This window comes from Carettochelys insculpta, chromosome 28 (genome assembly GCF_033958435.1).
Source record: "Carettochelys insculpta isolate YL-2023 chromosome 28, ASM3395843v1, whole genome shotgun sequence".
In the NCBI taxonomy this organism is placed as follows: domain Eukaryota; kingdom Metazoa; phylum Chordata; order Testudines; family Carettochelyidae; genus Carettochelys; species Carettochelys insculpta.
This window is the reverse complement of record NC_134164.1, coordinates 6,782,972-6,801,159: the sequence shown is the minus strand read 5'-3', so window position 1 is coordinate 6,801,159 and position 18,188 is coordinate 6,782,972. Positions and strand designations below refer to the sequence as shown.

The 18,188-nt window shown below is 42.3% G+C and overlaps 1 protein-coding gene across 7 annotated transcripts in view; it reads right to left on the bottom strand.

Annotated features, from left to right (window-relative positions):
* Positions 1 to 42: 42 nt before the first annotated feature.
* NBR1 (NBR1 autophagy cargo receptor) overlaps positions 43 to 18,188 on the bottom strand; it is a 28,587-nt gene continuing 10,441 nt past the window's right edge. For 3 of the 7 annotated variants that reach the window (XM_074979377.1, XM_074979378.1, XM_074979374.1), the window contains exons 9-22: positions 17,161 to 17,325; positions 15,882 to 16,088; positions 13,818 to 13,977; positions 12,370 to 12,657; positions 11,806 to 11,952; positions 11,212 to 11,287; positions 10,545 to 10,655; positions 8,990 to 9,151; positions 8,724 to 8,858; positions 6,502 to 6,868; positions 6,142 to 6,230; positions 5,440 to 5,521; positions 4,305 to 4,410; positions 43 to 2,404 (exon numbers count right to left, since the gene is read on the bottom strand). In XM_074979377.1, coding sequence (XP_074835478.1) covers positions 2,231 to 2,404; positions 4,305 to 4,410; positions 5,440 to 5,521; positions 6,142 to 6,230; positions 6,502 to 6,868; positions 8,724 to 8,858; positions 8,990 to 9,151; positions 10,545 to 10,655; positions 11,212 to 11,287; positions 11,806 to 11,952; positions 12,370 to 12,657; positions 13,818 to 13,977; positions 15,882 to 16,088; positions 17,161 to 17,325 — 2,269 coding nt within the window. In that variant the 3' untranslated portion in view covers positions 43 to 2,230. Of the gene's footprint in view, positions 2,405 to 2,667; positions 2,758 to 4,304; positions 4,411 to 5,439; positions 5,522 to 6,141; positions 6,231 to 6,501; positions 6,869 to 8,723; positions 8,859 to 8,989; positions 9,152 to 10,544; positions 10,656 to 11,211; positions 11,288 to 11,805; positions 11,953 to 12,369; positions 12,658 to 13,817; positions 13,978 to 15,881; positions 16,089 to 17,160; positions 17,326 to 18,188 lie in introns of all 7 variants that reach the window. The other 4 variants (XM_074979379.1, XM_074979380.1, XM_074979375.1 and 1 more) reach the window with 4 other exon arrangements.

The window sequence follows — 18,188 nt, the reverse complement described above, 5'->3', positions numbered from 1 at the left end:
AGTTTGATGAACAACAAATAGTTATGAATTTTATTATAAGGACTGAGGCAAAGATTTTTTTTATTTTATTTTTTTTTTACATCACATTTGAAGACTTTAAAGTGCTTATTCTAAGTAATATACAAAGGCTTTCTCTGCACTATGGAATATATTATAAATTATATCATGCATCCATTAACAAAATATACAAAGCCAACGGAAATATACCTTAAGTCCAAGCATACACTATCTAAAATGATCAGGGTTCAGAAGAATGGCTTAGAGTTACAACAGTAAAACTAAACCAAGCATCACGGAGGGTAGGATAAGATAAGTCTTGCAAACTTTAAAGGGTGTTAGATCTCAAATTAAGTGTGTTATTTGCAAATGTTTTAGTGTTTAGCAATTAAAGTAGCTCAAATGGAAAGATTTTGTAACAAAAAAAAAATCTAATGTAAAGCTATGTATTAAGAGCAGAACCGCTTTGTTGCTGGACTAACTGGGTCAAGATACGCTCACCAGCAACTGGACAATTCAGAGCAGAGTTTGCACAAGTGCTGTAGGTGATGGAAGCATATTAAACTGTAGTTTTATCAAGTGAGGAATTATCAAGAATTGGTCCACAGCAGATAGAAATATACTGGAGGGGTGGGGGGAATCCACACTGCAAAAGAATCTCCCTGTATTTCAAAATAAATGTTTTTAACAATTTGCTATCTTGTATCTTCTATAAAAATAGGTTTTAAACAATAAGATTGTATCTCATACATATTTTCTTCTAACACTAACAGAATCTAATTTATATTGGTATGGCTAATGATTACTATATAGTCAATCACAATACTGATACAGCTTTGGGCTTCTTCAGCCATATCCTGTGAAAATATTGATACTGTACTTTGGAAGCAGCAGTGATCAGAATTGAGTATGTTTTAGACAAGATCAGTGGTCTAAGCTTTTGTGTAGCAAGGAAAAAAAATCACAAACCATGACAGGTTCAAAATGAGAACGCTGCCAACTGCTGTCAAACCCAAATGTCTGGGTTCTAACTTACTGCACAGCAGTGGCTGCTGATGGTTTCTTGCCATTCCCAAGAATCGAACCATAACTCTGGCAGGTTTCAAGGGGAACTATTTTCTCAGATTTTCATTGCTTGCAAATACTACACATAAGCTAATATGACAGCCTGACAGCATGTGCATGAGTCTCCATATAGATCATTATCTATATAATATAACCTGATTCACCAAGGGAGAATGGGTAGTTAATGCTGCTAGAGATAATGCTTTTTAAAACCAAAAGTCAATCAAATCCCACACAACTAGAATTCACATCCCCATATTGGCCAGACCTAGCACATTCTTCAGTTCATCATCAGTATAAAAGAAGGTTTGCACTGTAGTGATTTTGGAAAAAGTCAGTCAAACCTACATGCTTTGCAAAAAATCCCTAAAGACTTTTCCTACTGTTCTATTCTATTTTCAAGAAGATTTCATATGACTTTCATATGTGACTTTTTGTTTCTTTGCTGAAGAAATACACTGTGTGCTAATCACTATTATAGGTACTGTCCAGGAGTTGCTGGTGAATTAATTCTCCTGCTTCATTCCATCTACAATGAAATGAAACACTGAAATTCCTGACCTTAATTAAATACATACAAATGATCAATGCCTGTACTTCAATATTTTAATTTTTTTAAAGGAATTTCATCTGAGCACGCTTTTTTTTTTTTAAAGGGTGCTGTATTTTCAATCTATTAGTACTTCTAGCATGCATTAAAAAATAAGTTATTTAAAAAAAAAACGAAACACCTCACACCAGAGTGGCATCCTGTTATCTGTGTGTAGATCTTCAAGATTAGGTGAGACTACAATGAAGAGCACTCTGAGGTCAACAAAATATCCCAACTGTCTAAAAATAACTTGCTCAGTAAAAGAGGAAGTTCTCACTTGCACTGAAGTTTAAAATAATTCTGCTGGACTCCCAGATGCAACAAATTTAGTATCAAATAGACTTAAGTTATTCAGCTATCTATCCAGTGTCTAAAGTTAAAATTCTGGTCTTTGCTTTGTACAATGTTGAGACACGGGTGGTATGTTTGAGATTTCAGTGAAGGAACAAATCAAGAAAAATTGAACTGACGTGCTTCTATCCCTGTGCCCCAGAACAGAAGAAAGCCTAGGAATAGTCTGCTGCTGTGATGTTTAATAAAAGTCTGGTCGAATAAGCTTGCTTCAGCTAGCAAAAGTCAGTATCTGCTGCTGTACCAGTCATTATTGATTTGAAGCAATTCCGTAACTACTTGCACTATGTTATAGTTGTGTTTCTTCAGCAGTCTCAGGTTTAACTGCCTGTCACAGAATCCCATCTCACTCAGATTTGCTAGGAGAGTGGCAGTCTGCTCTTCTGTAGCTGTAGGCTGCTTAAAGAAAAGAGAATTTAAATAATGGACTGAATAGTCACCTCTCTTTCAAAGCAGAAAGCTTATAAAGTCTTTTATGAAAGATTTTAAAAATAATCATTTCATGTGCAGCTGAACTTGTTTACATTCTCAGATATTTAAAATGACTTCACTTTTTAGGGTTTCATTTAGCAACTGATAATTACTCTGCAAGGGCTGGTGTGCATTAGCCATTCAGAGATGGATTAAAGTACCAACTCATATTCCAAATGAATCTAGATTACCATGTCCTACCCTACTGAAGTCACGAGGATGAACACCTCTCAAACTACGCTCTTTGGGGCAGAGACCACGCAGTTGTACATTTCATCACCCTACATTAAAAAAAAGCATATGATCAGAAAGAGATGGAACTGAAGTCATGCCAAGAATGCGAATTGTCTGCCAGCCCTAGGCAGTGCTACCGAATCACAAACAGTACCAAGTGACAGACCACAGTTTAAGTAACTGATTTTTTCAAAATGTGATCTCTTTCAAGAGACACCTGGTTTGTTTGTTTTAAACTGAGTTTTTAACTGCTATTTCACTATCAGGATGTGTTAAGAAGTCAGTCCAAGTTACTTGCTGGAGAAAACCCAGAATAAGCCTACGTCCTTGAGGAAATCATTACTTTAAATGAGTAACCTACTTCTTTAGTTACTCATTAAAATAACCATTGTGTGATCATTGATCAGAGGATGGACTAGAATAGACGGAAGAAGTCTTCTCCAGGTATATCTATGGTACAATTAAAAACACTCTGCTGAACCATGCTAGCTGACTTCGGCTGGCAGGGCTCAGTGCAGACTTTCAGGCTTTGGCTGGAGACAGGACTCTAGGACCCTCTGAAGTGGGAGGGTCCCATAGCTCAGGCTGCAGCCCAAGCCCCAACATTTACAGTCACGGGAGCCCTGCAAGCCTGAGTCAGCTGGTACAGGCCAGGTGCAGGTGTCCAACTCCAGTGTAGATATATCCGCTGAGGTCTCTACCATCTGCAACTTTTATGACTGCACTGCTTTTCCTGTCAGCATGGAAAGAAACTTGTAACAGGGAGGCAATTCAGCAGTTTTGAGCCTTACTGGAATATATAAACACCTTGAACAACAGCTAAGATTTATTAGTGATGGAAGCAAAGGTGAGATATAGTCAGTCCTAAAAGAGAGAGACAACCAACCAACAGATGACTTATCACACTAGATAAAATAAGGCTCTGCAAACACCCTAAAGTAGTTATGGCTGATTGCAATCACTAAAGGCAACTGATTTTTTTTGGGCTGAGTGGTTGAAACAATTCTCCTTCTGCAGTTGGCTGAAAGTTACATTACATTGGAATATGACTACATCAGCTGTCCAACTGCATCGCTACCTTATAGAAGCTACTCCCTCCAGTAACTTCACATCAACCCAGTCTCCAGCACCTAATGAAGTCTTTCCAGGCAAAGGAAATGGCATATCCCTAATTTTTGCCACTTAAGACACTGGAGCCAATGTGATAACCACATAGGGCTCAACTCTGATAGTTCAGCCCCGCTTCTGACACGACCCAACCTTTCCGGTTTGCTTTGGCATTTAAGTTGCCTGCAGAAATCACTTTATGCTTTGTGTGAACTGCTAGAATTACTAGCACTGGATGTTCCCCAAATAACTAAGTATACTCTGGCCTTCCTAAACTAGTCATGGGAACTGTGCTTCAGCCTGCAAGTCAAAGAGTTACTGCCAAACCTGTTCAATATTTAACTGTTCCAAGAATAAGAGGACAGGAGTTTTACAATGAGAATTAACCCTATAATATGGCATTAAGCTCACATAATATTTGAAAGTAAGATTACAGTTCTAAAATATCCTCCCCTGCAGTGCACCAGAAAATGAGATACACACATACCTGCTCTTCAATGGACTGCCCAGCAAACAGTGCTTTGTAGGCAGAGGCAGCAACAGACAAAGCTCCTTTAACCAGTCCCCCTGCAATGCTGCTTCCTTGGGGGTGCCTGTGGAGAAGCGTGACGTTATCTGAAGCTGCTAAAGGCAAGTGTGTATTTTGCTGGCTGTATCTCCCTGATAAATCACAATAGGTTCTCGCTCACTTGAGAAAATGGCATCTTAGCCAAAGGAAGCATTCAGAGGCAATTTCTGAAGGTCAGTCCCTTTCTTCTGAGGCACCTTATTAGCAGGTTTTATGTTAGTATAGAAGAAGCTCATTCAAGACAATAGTTTTCTGCAGTGGAACTATTTGCTTGCTCACAGATATCTACAAGGCTGTATATGGATATGTAGCAGCATTGTTGCCTCCCAAATACGCTCTTTCAGAACAATCCTAAGATCCAGACTTACCATGACCATTGCTGGTCTATATTGGTCTAATTTGCTTAACCAAAACACAACAAGAAGTCCTGTGGCACCTTACAGACTAATGTATATTGGAGCATAAGCTTTTGTGGGCAAAGACCCACTTCATCAGATGAAATGTAGTGGAGATTCCCCCTACATTGCCTCTAACAAAGCTGGTCTTTGCCCACAAAGACCTATGCTCCAAAATATGTTAGTCTATAAAGTACCACAGGACTTCTCATTGTTCTGCGGATACTGACTAACACAGCAACCCCCTGATACTATTTACCTAATCAGGTATTCACCTGGTCTCGTAACATTTTCTTTTTAATTTAATATATTGCACATCCAACTCCTAGGACCTTGTTTGTAAGCTGGTTGCATTCTTAACTGTCTTTAGTTTAAATCATTGTTAAGAACTTAAGCAGCCTGGAGGCTAACCAGAATTTCAGAAGGACACAGCTTCAACAGAAGCATGCAAGTCACCAGATTTGCAAAGGGCTCTTCAACTTTGGCCCCTTCGTCTAGGGTCATAAATCAAAGTATAGAGAAAATCTAAAATCTTGACTTGAACTTGGCCAGCGCTGCCTTCTTAGTTTACTAGAACCTATAAAGTTAATTCAAAAAGAGATGTGAGGCCAAAATGCAAAGTGTTAATTCAGAAAATATAACTGATCTGTTTCAATTACCTTGTATAGTCTGGGCACTTCAATTTATCATCATTTACAATTCCTGAGGGTGCTGGTCCAGAAAAGTCTTCAGATCTGGGCTCTAGAAGTAAATCAAAACAAGTAAGCAGGTGCATTCACCAGGCTTGGTAGACAGCTGTGGCTTAGGTACATGAACCGGAGTAGTGAGATTTCTACAGTCCATAAGAAACCAAGTGTAAAATGCTGACATCACAAGCTTGTGGGCAGGAAGTTCACTATACTCTAAGTTGGATGCTGCAGCTATCCAGTGTTTGGGATTCCTGGGATAAGAAGAGCGGGAGTCCCACTTCTGCCCCAACTAGTTGGTCTTTGCTAGGAAATCTGCTAGCTAATCCTGACCACATCGCCAAATCCCTCTCTTCAAGTACATTTCTGCCCCATCAAGAAGTAATCACTATTGGCTGAATAAAAGGAACAGCAGAAGGGATCATTTGGGCATGAAAGAATCATACTGTAATACTTTACTTCTAAAGAATTTACTGTATGAAGGACAAACATGCAAAGGGTGTGGGGAGAAACTGCATCTTCTTTTACCTCTATGGCAGCTAGCAGATGTTGATACTACTTTTATAGGAATAACATGATGCACAACCCAGTGAATATGCGATGAGTAGCCTATGTATTAACAGTGCATGTTAGCAAGCAGTCACCTAAGGAATTGATAATTTGTGCTATAAGTACCTTCTCCTATTTGATCAGTGACAGATGAAGGTACGTCCTCTGTAAATGGCAAATTTGGTTTTTGGAGACTCTGAACAGAAGAGGGGTTCCTGGGAAGAAAGAAAAAGAAAAAACCGCTATAGAAATACACAGATGCAAATCCCACAAACCTCAGTTCTGAAGTCATTACAGGAGGTACAGAAGATTCTTCCTTAAACGACACAGGAGGATCCGCGGCATTCACACTTGCATATGCTTTTCAAACAGCACAAATGTAACATGTTCACTTTGCGCCTAGGGCTCAGGCTCAGTGCCTGAAGCTCCACAGGCTTTGAGTTTCTATCTCAAGCAGTTCTGTTCTCTTCACAGAAGCACTCTCACCTGCCGTACCTTTGCAGTTGGGGCGGGGTGCCAACAATCTCAGGGGTCAACGGTACTGCCTCCAACGTCTGTGAAGTTGTTAGGATATCATTGATATTATGGATGTGGGCCTGGCTCTCTGCTGGGATCACTGCTTCCCTTTCAGTCTCTACTGTTCTTTCCAAACTGGGCTGAGAAAGAGCAGAGCTATACATGCTCTCCCCCAGTGGACGGCTGGTATCGAAGCACTCAGGGAGGATAATGATATAATCCTCTGAAGAAGCAGAGGATGCTTGGCTTTGAACTTCATCTTTAACATCATCCTCTTCGTCTTCTGCGTCGCTGGGCTCCCCACTGAGATTCACGCCATCAGACACTCTGAGTTTCTCTAATAGAGGGAAAAGAATGGCCTACTAGAACTTTGCCAGTAAGACCAGCTTGGCAAAAAGGCACCATCTGCCTATTAATGCAAGACAAGAACATTGAACCAACTGCACGATCTTTGGTGCCAAGCCCAGACAGGCTGTTTCCCCCTGTGTGCATGTGGTGATGGTGGGGGCTTTTGACTAGGAAGCTGACTTGATCTGAAAGTGATTTTTGGCATGAGATAAGTGGGTCTGAATTTTGTTTATGCTACTGCCTGGCAATGCTCCCTCTAATCTTTTCCAACTATGTGCCAAATAAATTTATGTGCAATGAAGCATGTATGAATGTGCACTATCGGGGGCTGGGGGGGGAAGCCCAGTGGTAGGCTTGCCACTAATCAGCTGGATGGCATCTGAATCTCTCCTGAGCAGCCACCCAAGCACACAGCTTACAGGAAAAACTGCTGCCCAGGGGTAAGGAACTGAACAATTTCTGGGTACCTTACATTAAAAAGGCACCCCCAGAAGTAACCAGGTAGTTGAAACCTCACAATCACACAGATCAAACTGGGCTTGCAACTCACCTCCTCAGGGACTGAATGCAGATCTCCAGAGTTCACCTTAGCCCATGGACAAAGCAAGGGGACGTGAGAAAGGGACAGGCCATATTATTAAGAATGTAAAATGCAACATGCACACTAATTACATTGAGGACTTAGAAATTTGAGCCTGACTGTCAATCCTGGAATAGGCATGCACCTATACACAGATGACCATCAACATGAAGCAACTAGAAGGGAGCATGTCTACAAGTTACAGTGGCACAGCTGTGCTGATACATCTATACCACTGTAAGAGCATTTGTGTAGCTATCTTACGTCAATAGGAAAGACCTTTCCCAACGATATCATAAAACCAGCTCAAGGAGCCATCAGAGCTACGCTAGCAGGAGAGCATCTCCTAGTGACTAAGCGATATACCCAGGACTGCCCGTCAGTGTAACTTATGTGGTTCAATGTGTTTTTCCCACATCCCTGAACAACAGAAGGTTTTCCAACATAAATACTAGTGTAGACATGGCCTAACAAAGGCACAAGCTGAAAACCAGGCCCTTCAGACACCTACCCGACTAGAATTCCCCTTTCTTTAGCCTGCTACAATTTAATTCCATTTTGCAGAAGAAAATGGTTTCAGCTGCTGCTCGATTAGAGTACAGATACATATATTCTATGCAACAGTGAGTCCATTCCACAGATTCCCTATTGTATTTCAGAGTTTATCACAACTCTTACCATGAGATCTATCACAGGCATAAAGTCATTAGAGTCGAGGCATTCACACATTTAACCCCACTGATTGGGCACATACAAAAAAGCAGTTCTAATTTAAAACAGGAATTATTTTGGGAGAAGTCCTATGGTCTCTGCTAAGGTCAGACTAGAGCAGGGGTGGCCAACCCAGGGCTCTCGAGCATCACTGTGGCTCTTTGAGCCATGAAATGCAGCTCTTCCTGAGACCTGCCCGCATGCGCCCCACCCACCGGGGGGGGGGGGGGGGGGGGGCGGCGCAGTGGTGGAAGCAGCAGCAGCTCTGATGAGCCATTGGCACTGAGTTAGCCCAAGTAAGGTGGGGGTGCCTTGCTCCACGGAAGCGGGAGGGTACTGTGCCACATATTATTATATATATATATATATTTATTTATTTTATTTATAACTAGATATAAATATATGCTGTACCTATATATGTATAACTAGCTAGCTAAAAATAAATATATGGCTCTTTACATGCTGTGTGGCTCTTCGTTCGTAACTGGTGGGCCACCCTTAGGACTAGAGAATTACAACAGTCCATTCTGGCCTCAGACTCCATTTCACTCACCAAACTTATTTTCCTCTGTCTGATGGCGCTGCGACCCCATTTCCCTGAGTTCGCAAACAGAACTGCTTTTTGTCCCAGTAGTTTCCTCACTTTTTACACTGTAACTGAAGGTGTCTTGTAATATTTGCAGAGAGCCTAATAGAAGAAACAGGAAGAATAGTTAGTTAAACTGTTGTACCCACCTTCAGGGTGAGGCAATTTATTGCCAAGATTCAGCTGCACAAAATGAAATAAAGCCACAGAACTCAGCTAAGAGGAGCACTCACTCTGCAGTGATTTCCTTCTTTGAGGGGGTTTGTGGTCAGGTGCAGCGTCCAGGGTAAGGGAGCGAATTACTGTTTCACAGACAAACTGAGTCCCGCTCATGTCTTCTTCCCCTTCTTCCAAATTCACTGGATGGTCAGTCTTCACCTTCAACATATCAGCATCTGCAGGGACAGCAAGTTTCAGTTATCACTTTTTAAATGACATGCCCCAAGTTATTTTTGTACAGTTAGAGAATGTATCACTGGACTGTGTGAAAGGCAGCCTGACCAGGACAGAGGATCACACAAGGAAACCTCTGTTTTTTTTCAAATGTTATTACTTACTTCTCTGAAACAGATGCATTTCAGAGTTCACTTCCTTTCAGTTAAATCTGAGTGAGTAGAGTCTTGGGGAAAAATTTAAACAAAAAAAACCACCATGGACCATGCAGAATGCAACATTCTGAGTATAATTCAACATGTAACCATAAGGAAAAGTTGATGAGTTTTGTATCAATTCCAGAGATTTTCTGACTGCTGCTTCTCACTGGATCTAAATCCACGTGAATCCTACAACCAGGGTGGGATTGGTCCATGGTAGATGATGAGTCAGATATTCTTGTCTGTTCCTCCACAGAAATGTTTAACGGGAGTAAACATTTGTTTATGCTGATAAGGTTGTTTGGACTCAGTCAGCTAGCAGAGATACTGAATAAGGAACCATTTGTACTCTGGGTACGTCTACATTAGCACACTACGTCGAAGTAGCCTATTTTGAAGTAAGGACATCAAAACAGGCTACTTCGACACGTATTGTCTACACGTCCTCCAGGGCTGGTGCCATCGATGTTCAACATCGAAAGGAGCTGCCCTGAAGGAAATGTGGAGCATCCACACACACAAGCGCTCCCTGTCGAAATAAGGGGCCAGCAAAGCCCCAAGCCGCTCCCTTAAAGGGCGCCTCCCAGACACACTTGCCCTGCACAGCACAAGATCCACAGAGCTGACAACCGGTTGCAGACCCTGTGCATGCAGCATGGACCCCCAGCTGCAGCAGCAGCCAGAAGCTCTGGGCTAAGGGCTGCTGCACGAGCCCTGCTGCACGTGGTGACCACAGAGCCATGCAGGGGCTGGACAGAGCGTCTCTCAACCCCTCAGCTGATGGTCGCCATAGAGGACCCCACTATTTCGAAGTAGCAGGACGTGGATCATCTACACATGCCCTACTTTGACGTTCAACGTCGAAGTCGGGTGCTATTCCCATCTTTGGATGGGAATAGCGATTTTGACGTCTCACCGCCTAACGTCAATTTCAACGTCAAAACAGCACACAGCGTGTGTAGACGCAACGCATGCTATTTTGACGTTGTGCCAGCTACTTCGAAGTAGTTGGCTAGTGTAGACGCACTCTCTATTTCAGGACACAAAATGAAGGTTGACACAAATGCAGTTGCAAATATACGCTGCTACACTTGATGGTGGCGAAGGTGGATTCCTGGTTCTCACTTACAGATTAACAGGCTAGCAATCCAGAGAAAATGCAACGTTCCTGGAGACTGCCAGGAGGACAGCTTACCAGGTACTGGTTTAAATCCACTCCCCTCGTTCTCCTCCTCTATCTGACCCAAACCAGGCTTCTCTATCAGAGGACCATCATGCGGCAGAGGAGACATGCATGGAGTCATGTCTGGAAAACAAAGACAAAACACAGTTTATTCACAATACAGGAAAAGACTTCCTGCTGAACAAGAGGCAATCATTCAAGCAATCAGCCATTTTCAGAGTTAGGTCTCCCTCACATTACTTGCTGCAGATTGATGGGAATCAAACATCTCAGAAGATACCCTGTGAGTGTCACAAACACCTCAAACACAGACTGGTCTATGATGCTCCATTGACACTGACTGGGTGTAAAGAAGAGCAGCCTCCCCTGAGGTCACAGTGATGAGAGCGAGAAAGGGAGTCAAGGAGAAAAGCACAAGGGGCCTTCAAGATTCTCTCTGGACCAGAGTAAGGGGAAGTCTGAGTGAAGCGCAGAGATGCTGGAGCTTGGAAGAGCTCATTACCCTGTGTCTTAAGAGGCAAAGTCTCACATGCAGAGTGCCAAATGGCTTCTCCAGCAACACAGTCCATAGAGCCTCAAAGTGAAAGTGGGCCTTCTGCATGACCGCAGACAGATTTCTTTTCCCTTGGTCTCCTGGCATAGGAAATGTTATGTGCTGGAATTGAAAAAAGGTCCTTACCAACAGGGGTGTTGTGTGGCACTCGCTCCAGTTCCTGCACAATGTTAATATCCAGCAGCTCAAAGGACAGCAAATCCTACAGGAGAAAACAACAGACCATTTCCATTCATGTTCCTTACACTCCACCCCTCACTGAACCCGACACTTCCTCATTTATTACACAGCAATCTACTCCACTTCTCCAGAAGCCTCAGAATTTCAGGCAGACTGCAGCTCTCTACTGGGACTCTTATGTCCACTGCAAAGTAGTACTTCTTTTAATAGTTTGTGACTGACCAGAGAGAGAGCAAGAGCAAGACTATCCAGAGGAAGCAGTGCATACACAAGTGCCCTTTATTAGAGGCAAAGAAGGGAAGGTGCCCATAAAACTCAGTGTGGAACAGGTTCTACTCAGGTAACAGGATGGGAGGCATTTCTACTGCTGTAGCATTGAGCTGTACTCAAATCAAGAAAGCTGTGGCCTCTATTATGCAGCAGCCCAACCAGCTGACAGTTCAAGAAGACAGAGGCAACTAATTCTTGTGAATACTTATGTACTTTATGAAATTTAAAGCAGAAGCAGCAAGATTGCATCTCCTGGTTTTAGTAATTTACCTGCGCAGTAAGAAGATCAACTGATGGGATGTAAAACTCCCTTTCACAGGGGATATTGTTCATCTTCAGAGGTATGGCTGGCACCAGCAAGTCTGTCTGCTCCTTCTCCTCATCAGATTGCTGGCTTTCTGCTTTTGAAGACGCAACCTGCAGAAAATCCAGAGTAGTAAGGAGACACATCCCAGAAACATCTTAGGTTAACAGGAGGCTCAAACATATAGTTATATAGCTGTAAAGCTAGACTGTTTTTGTACAAGGCCACTATGCATAAGGCCTCATTCCACCTACTACATAGCCTTATGGATCACGAGATGTCATTTAAGGTTTCAGTCACAACTGAAGGCAAGAAAGCAGTTGCAATATGCTGCAACAATTAACTTCAGGTTTGTCAACACAACAAAGTTAGACCATCTTTTTTAAACAAAAAGAAACTGAAATAATCCCCAACATTAAATCAACACTGTGAGAAGATGGAAGCAACTACAGCATCGTGCCAAATAGAAACAGACACCATTCCTCTTTCTTCCATAGGCAGACTCCATGACACCAGTTTGGAACACTTGCCTCATTACTACAGGAAGTTTTATCCTTTAGACTGGAACTAGAGATCATCTGATTTTTTTCCAAACAGGTAGTGTCTGGGAGGGGATCCACGACAATACTGCACCAAACTCTGGGCCCAAACTGCTCTCCCTTGTGTGAAAGCCGCCAATGAGAAGCGTAGGTCCCTTCCAGAGCAGGAGCAATAAACTCAACTGAGACAATCCCCACTTGTCCTGCTGGCAGGGATGGCACCAACACATCCTTTTTCTCAGAGGATCCTAGGGTCAGATTTCCCCACATGAATTTCAACTGAAGAGGGAAAAAAAAGGAAAGAAAAAAAACCCCACAAACCAATTAGTTTATTGGCAGCTTTACCACTCCACATTCTAGTTCTGCTCTTTCAACAGAGGATAATGAACCTTTCAGACTGCTTTTGTAAGTCACAACCATGGCTAGGGCCCTACCAAATTCAGGGTCCATTTTGGTCAATTTCACAAATCAGGAGACTTTTAAAATTGTAAATTTCATTTTTGCAGGTATTTAAATGTGAAATGTCACAGTAATGTAATTGTAGGGTCCTGGCCCAAAAAGGAATTATGGGAAGGTTCGCAAGGGTTATTGGGAGGATGCAGCACTGCTACCCTGACTTCTGCCCTGCTTCAGATGGCAGTACTACCTTTAGAGCTGGGTAGATGGAGACTGGTGGCTGCTGGCTTGGAGACCAGCTCTGAAGGCAGAGCCACCAGCAGCAACAGCACAGAAGGATGTCATAACATAGTACTGCGACCCTTACTGCTGCGCTGCTGACTACACAACTCAATTCTTGGTCAATAGCTGTCAATCTGACCAATCAGCCCAAAAAGCAGCACAGAAAGGTAGCAAAACCACAGCCCCCTAAAATAACCTTGCAACCCTTCAACTCCAATGTGAATCAGGACTGCCAACTGGAGAAACGCTGGTGTAATCTGTGCAGCATAAGGTAAAAGCACACAAGAGACCAGATTTCATGATTTGGGATTCATTTTTCATGGCTGTGAACTTGGAAGGACCCTACTCATGGTCAAGGCTGACAAAATATTGATGTATCAGTTTTAATTTTGATCTAGATTAATGAAAGGAAGAGGCTGCAATCAGATGTTGACACGTGACACAAGCAAAAGCTGATGTCTGAGAGAACTGCCATGCCATGGAATCCGGCCCCCGCTTAGGAAGTGTCTAAATCAGTATAGTTTCCCAAAGGTATGGCAGTCATTAGCATCTTTTTTCAGACCAATGCCATCTAATCTTGAAGAGTGCTAGATGTGTACTTTTCTTTTATGAACAAACTAGCCAGAAGCTGAGTCAGCTACTGCTTTAGCTGCAGTCAGAACCAAAACTCCTGTCCACAAGCAACACATACAAGCTTTAACTTTGGGAATTGACTCACATGATTTACAAGTGTAAACAAAGTAATAGCAAAGGGGGTGCACCTTGGTGTCTGAGCTCCACTCCACATTGCCAGTGTTCTTCATCCGCCAGTGCTTGATAAACTTTGTCCCTGGTTGTATATGAGTTCCGTCAGGCAAATTCTCATCCACAAATGCTGCACTCAGCGTAGGAACAACTGTTGGGCAGGGCTGGATAGGACTCCTGAGTACACAGCAAAGCACAGAAGCTGCTCTGAAATTGACTGAGACCGTCTTATTTCAGTTGTCATCCCTCCTCCATCTGTGGAAGGCAGGCCCAAAGCCCTAACATTTTATATAAATATCTTCAAGCTACATTTTAAAATCTCACCATTTAACTGGCTTGTCGTCCTCTGTTCTCAGGATCAAAATAAAAACACTTGCTAAAAATTTATCATCATTATCATAACCATCAACCATGGGCTCAGCACCCACTGGGGTCCGATACCTCCCTCACTATTTCCTTCTATCTTTCCCTGTCCAGTGTGGAGTGGCTTAGTTTTTATAGACTAGCTCCGCAACAATGTACTATATCATGCTGAAAATTCCCCTAGTATAATTATAGCACCTAAGATTAATATAAACGAAATAATGTGATCCCAGATGGTTTACCGTCATGTGACAGTTCTTTGGCTAAGATTTAGCAAAACATTTTAACACCTATTGAAATGCTTTGTTGAATCAGAACATTAGTATCTAGTCACCCTTCTCATTTCCCCTGTAAGAATGCACTACAAGAGATGGGTTTTAAGTGTTCCTTCCCCCACCTCCACCAAAACACAGAAACTTGGCAGGAGGATTACAAGTATGTCAATTAAAATACAGTTTCAGGCCTGCACTATATTTCAACTTGGTGTCGTTTTTAAAAAAAAAAGTGCAGAAACACACATCCTACCTAATAGGTAAAAACTGGATACACTAAACTCTCCATGAGCATAAGCAGCTCCCATTTATGTTAAGAGAGGAAAATACACCCCAATGATTTTAAGATGAAAAACCAAAAATACTGAATGTTTTAAATCTCTACATGCATAAAGTAGAACGAGGGAACAACTCAAGTGGATTCTCTATATGAAAAGCTCCAATCTAATGAGACAAAAGGATGCTACATCCCAGTCTTACTTCAGCAAGGTCTTGTGCTAAACTTCGCACGTGGAGCACAGACTAAATTCCGAAAGGAATAAGTCAGGAAGACCATAAGAAAATGCAGTTTGTTCAAATAAGTTGTGAAATCAACCTTCAATTTATGCTCCCTTCTGATTGTGTCACACCACAAGTTTAAACCGCTTGTGCTTTCTCTACCCTCATAAGAACGAATGCACAGTATACAGTAAATCCAATATGCACGATTTCAACTTGACTTAAATTGCATTAACACAAGTTAACTGCAAGTCGAAATCCTTGGGTTCTCAGGGGCTGAGGGCTGGCAGGAGCGCAGCTCTTCCACCAGCTCCCTGGCTCCAGCCTCCAGCTCCCGCAGCTGGGGAGAAGCTGCTCTGCTGTGGCTGTCTGCCCACCCAGCTCCCCCCAAGCTGGGGGAAGCCGGGGAGAAGCTATGCCTAGCTCCCAGCTGGCTACCTGGCTGATGGCAGTTTCCCGTCTCCTACAAGCCCCAGGAACCAGGCCACAGAGCGCTGGTCAGTTTTGCTGGCTCCTGCCATCAGAGTGGAGCCAGGAGACACTCTGGGAGCCAGGAAACTGACTAGTCCTGGCACACTAGTTAGTTTCCTTGTTCCCACAAGCCTGGTTCCCAGCTCCTGCCCCCAGACTTGCATGAAATTTGAGTTAGGTGAGGGTGCACAGGAGCGCAACCCTCACATAACTTGGGGGTCTACTGTTTCTGTTTTCAGATTTCTGGTAAAGGGACAAGATTTTAAACAAATAGAATCAACCTTTAAGTGCCAAACCCTGCAATCCTCACCAGGGCAAAGCTTTCATGGAATCCCACCGCCATTGTGAGAGTCTCCAGAGTTTAGCTTTTCATTATTTCATAAAATTCTACATAATATTTTAGCCTCACTGCATCCCAGGATTGAGAAATAGCACAGCTATACATGATGTGCTGCTCTGGGTTCCAGCATTCCTTACGTGAGGGCACTGGGCTGCAGGCTCTCTGGTTTGATAGCGGGTGAGCCAGTGATCTCCAGAGCATGGACAGAGTTCCACAGGTGAATCTTCCTGTGTAGCTTGAGCTGTTTTTTGAGCTCTCGGACCTCAGCCTTTCGCTGTTTCTTCTCTGCTCGTAATCTTTGCTTTTCCGCCTTCAGAAATCTTTTGTCCATCTGTTTCTGGAGCCTATAAATAAAAAATACACAGGTCTGTACAACATATATGTACCAACCAAACTGGGCCTAAACTTCCAGCAACAATACAACTCAAAGTTCTACCAGGAACATGGAATGAAAAACCTCAGCAATATCCCAGTGACATCTTCTGCAAGGCACATTTCCCAAAGGATGGAAATCTGCAACAATGCCTGGAGAGTAGCTGGCAAAGATATTTAAAGCTGCCCTAAAGGAAGAGCTAAGTCATGGAGGTCACATTAACAAATATGTTATCACAGGCACCCAACTCATTAGGTCAAGGGTTGGCAAACAAAATAGCAAGAAGAGATTTTTTTTTTTAACTTGATAAAAACAATAATTCAAAAGCCACAATGCATGTGAATACAAGACAGTCTTTAATAAACATCATACTTTTTGTAACCCCTTTTTTAAGAACAGCACATACACAATGATTTGTAATGCAATACATGTTTCATGCAGGATGTTCAAACTTTTAAACATTCTACTTCCTCACAGTTTACGTGTGTTTATACTATCTTCCTGACTTTCACTCCCAAACTCATTTTAATTCTGCCAATTTTACTTCACATTTAATTTCAGTTTTCTTTCTTAAAATGCATGTTTCCCTTCAAAAGAAGACTGCCGTAAGCTTCCTTTTCAAAAATCAAGAATTATTAGCAACATGCTCAAAATAGACACAGTAACATACCCAAAATGCATTGCACATATTAAATGGGGAGTTATTTAGCATTTCAAGGTCACATATCATTTGCTACTTCGACATTCACCATTTATAGAAAATAATCAGGGCTTTTTTTTTTTAAATTTAAACTTTGAAATTATAGTGTTGTTTCTGAAGCGTGTCGGACACTCTTAGATTTAATGCGGCAGAGACACATTCTACTCTGCTTAGCCATTTAATCCATATTCTGGCAATAATCCATGCACCAGTTTCCACTTCCTGCTTTATTCTATGGCTGAATTCATAAACCCTAAACAAAATCCCGAACGTAGGTGTTTTCAAACTGCCTCCTGCACAGCAGGAGAACAGTGCCCTGTATTTGAGACCACTATGCATTTACCTAACTTGCTCCAAAGTAGCAGGGAGACGGGGGGAGAACTGCCCAATGCTGTATGTCTCAGACACACATACAACAGGTCTCCGCAACTTCAACAAGACATGATTAGGATCATGGGCATATGTTCCTCCTTCACAAGGTTCACAGATGCTGTAGGCTGGGCATACACTGCAAAAGAAGTAAAAGACAAACACATTACTTAAAAGGCAAGTAAAGGAAGGTGTAGTAGGAAAGGAAATCCTCATATGGGTAACACCTCATTTCCGTAAAGAAGCAAATCACTGTATCAGAACCCCTGGCTATTAGGCAAGACTAGATCAGTGGACCAGGAGCTGGCTTCTTCATGTATACAGCCACATCAGGAACATTCCTTCTAACCCAACTCCATCCAAGACATTGAGTCATTTCCTCTTTAGTTTCACATCTTAAAACATGCCATACTTAACTCATGACTGACTGACTATGGATTGTACAATGACCAAGGGTAAGAAAGATAAGTTCTTGTAAAATATACTGCAGTACAGCGGATATACAATGTAGGGGACAGGACACCAAAGATTTAGCAGCTTTCCAGGGCTATAATGCATATATACTGATAGAATGAGATTAATGAAAATGTCTCAATTTGCATGCTCTGGGTGACAGAGGAAAAATACACAAGACTCAACTACATCAGCTGCTATTTAGGTCAGAGAAACAAAGAATTTTTACAGGAACTCGAAGGGCAGCTTCCCCTTTCTATGGGATCTGTGTTACTACACAGCACTTAGACACTGATCAGTATAAATGTACTTCTAATGCAGGATTCAGTGCTTTGAATTCTGGTGTGGCTACAGAGAAAAAAAAAGGAGAAACGGAAAAAGAAAAAAAAAAAAACCGTGCATCCGCCGAGTAACCAATCATGGCCAAAATCAGAACTACTTAGTAAAGACACCGTGATCTCATATCAAGGCCCATATGCCACGGAGAAAGTTGTCAAGTCACCAAAGCACATGTACCAGCACACGCGTGGATTGCACAAGAGATGCAGC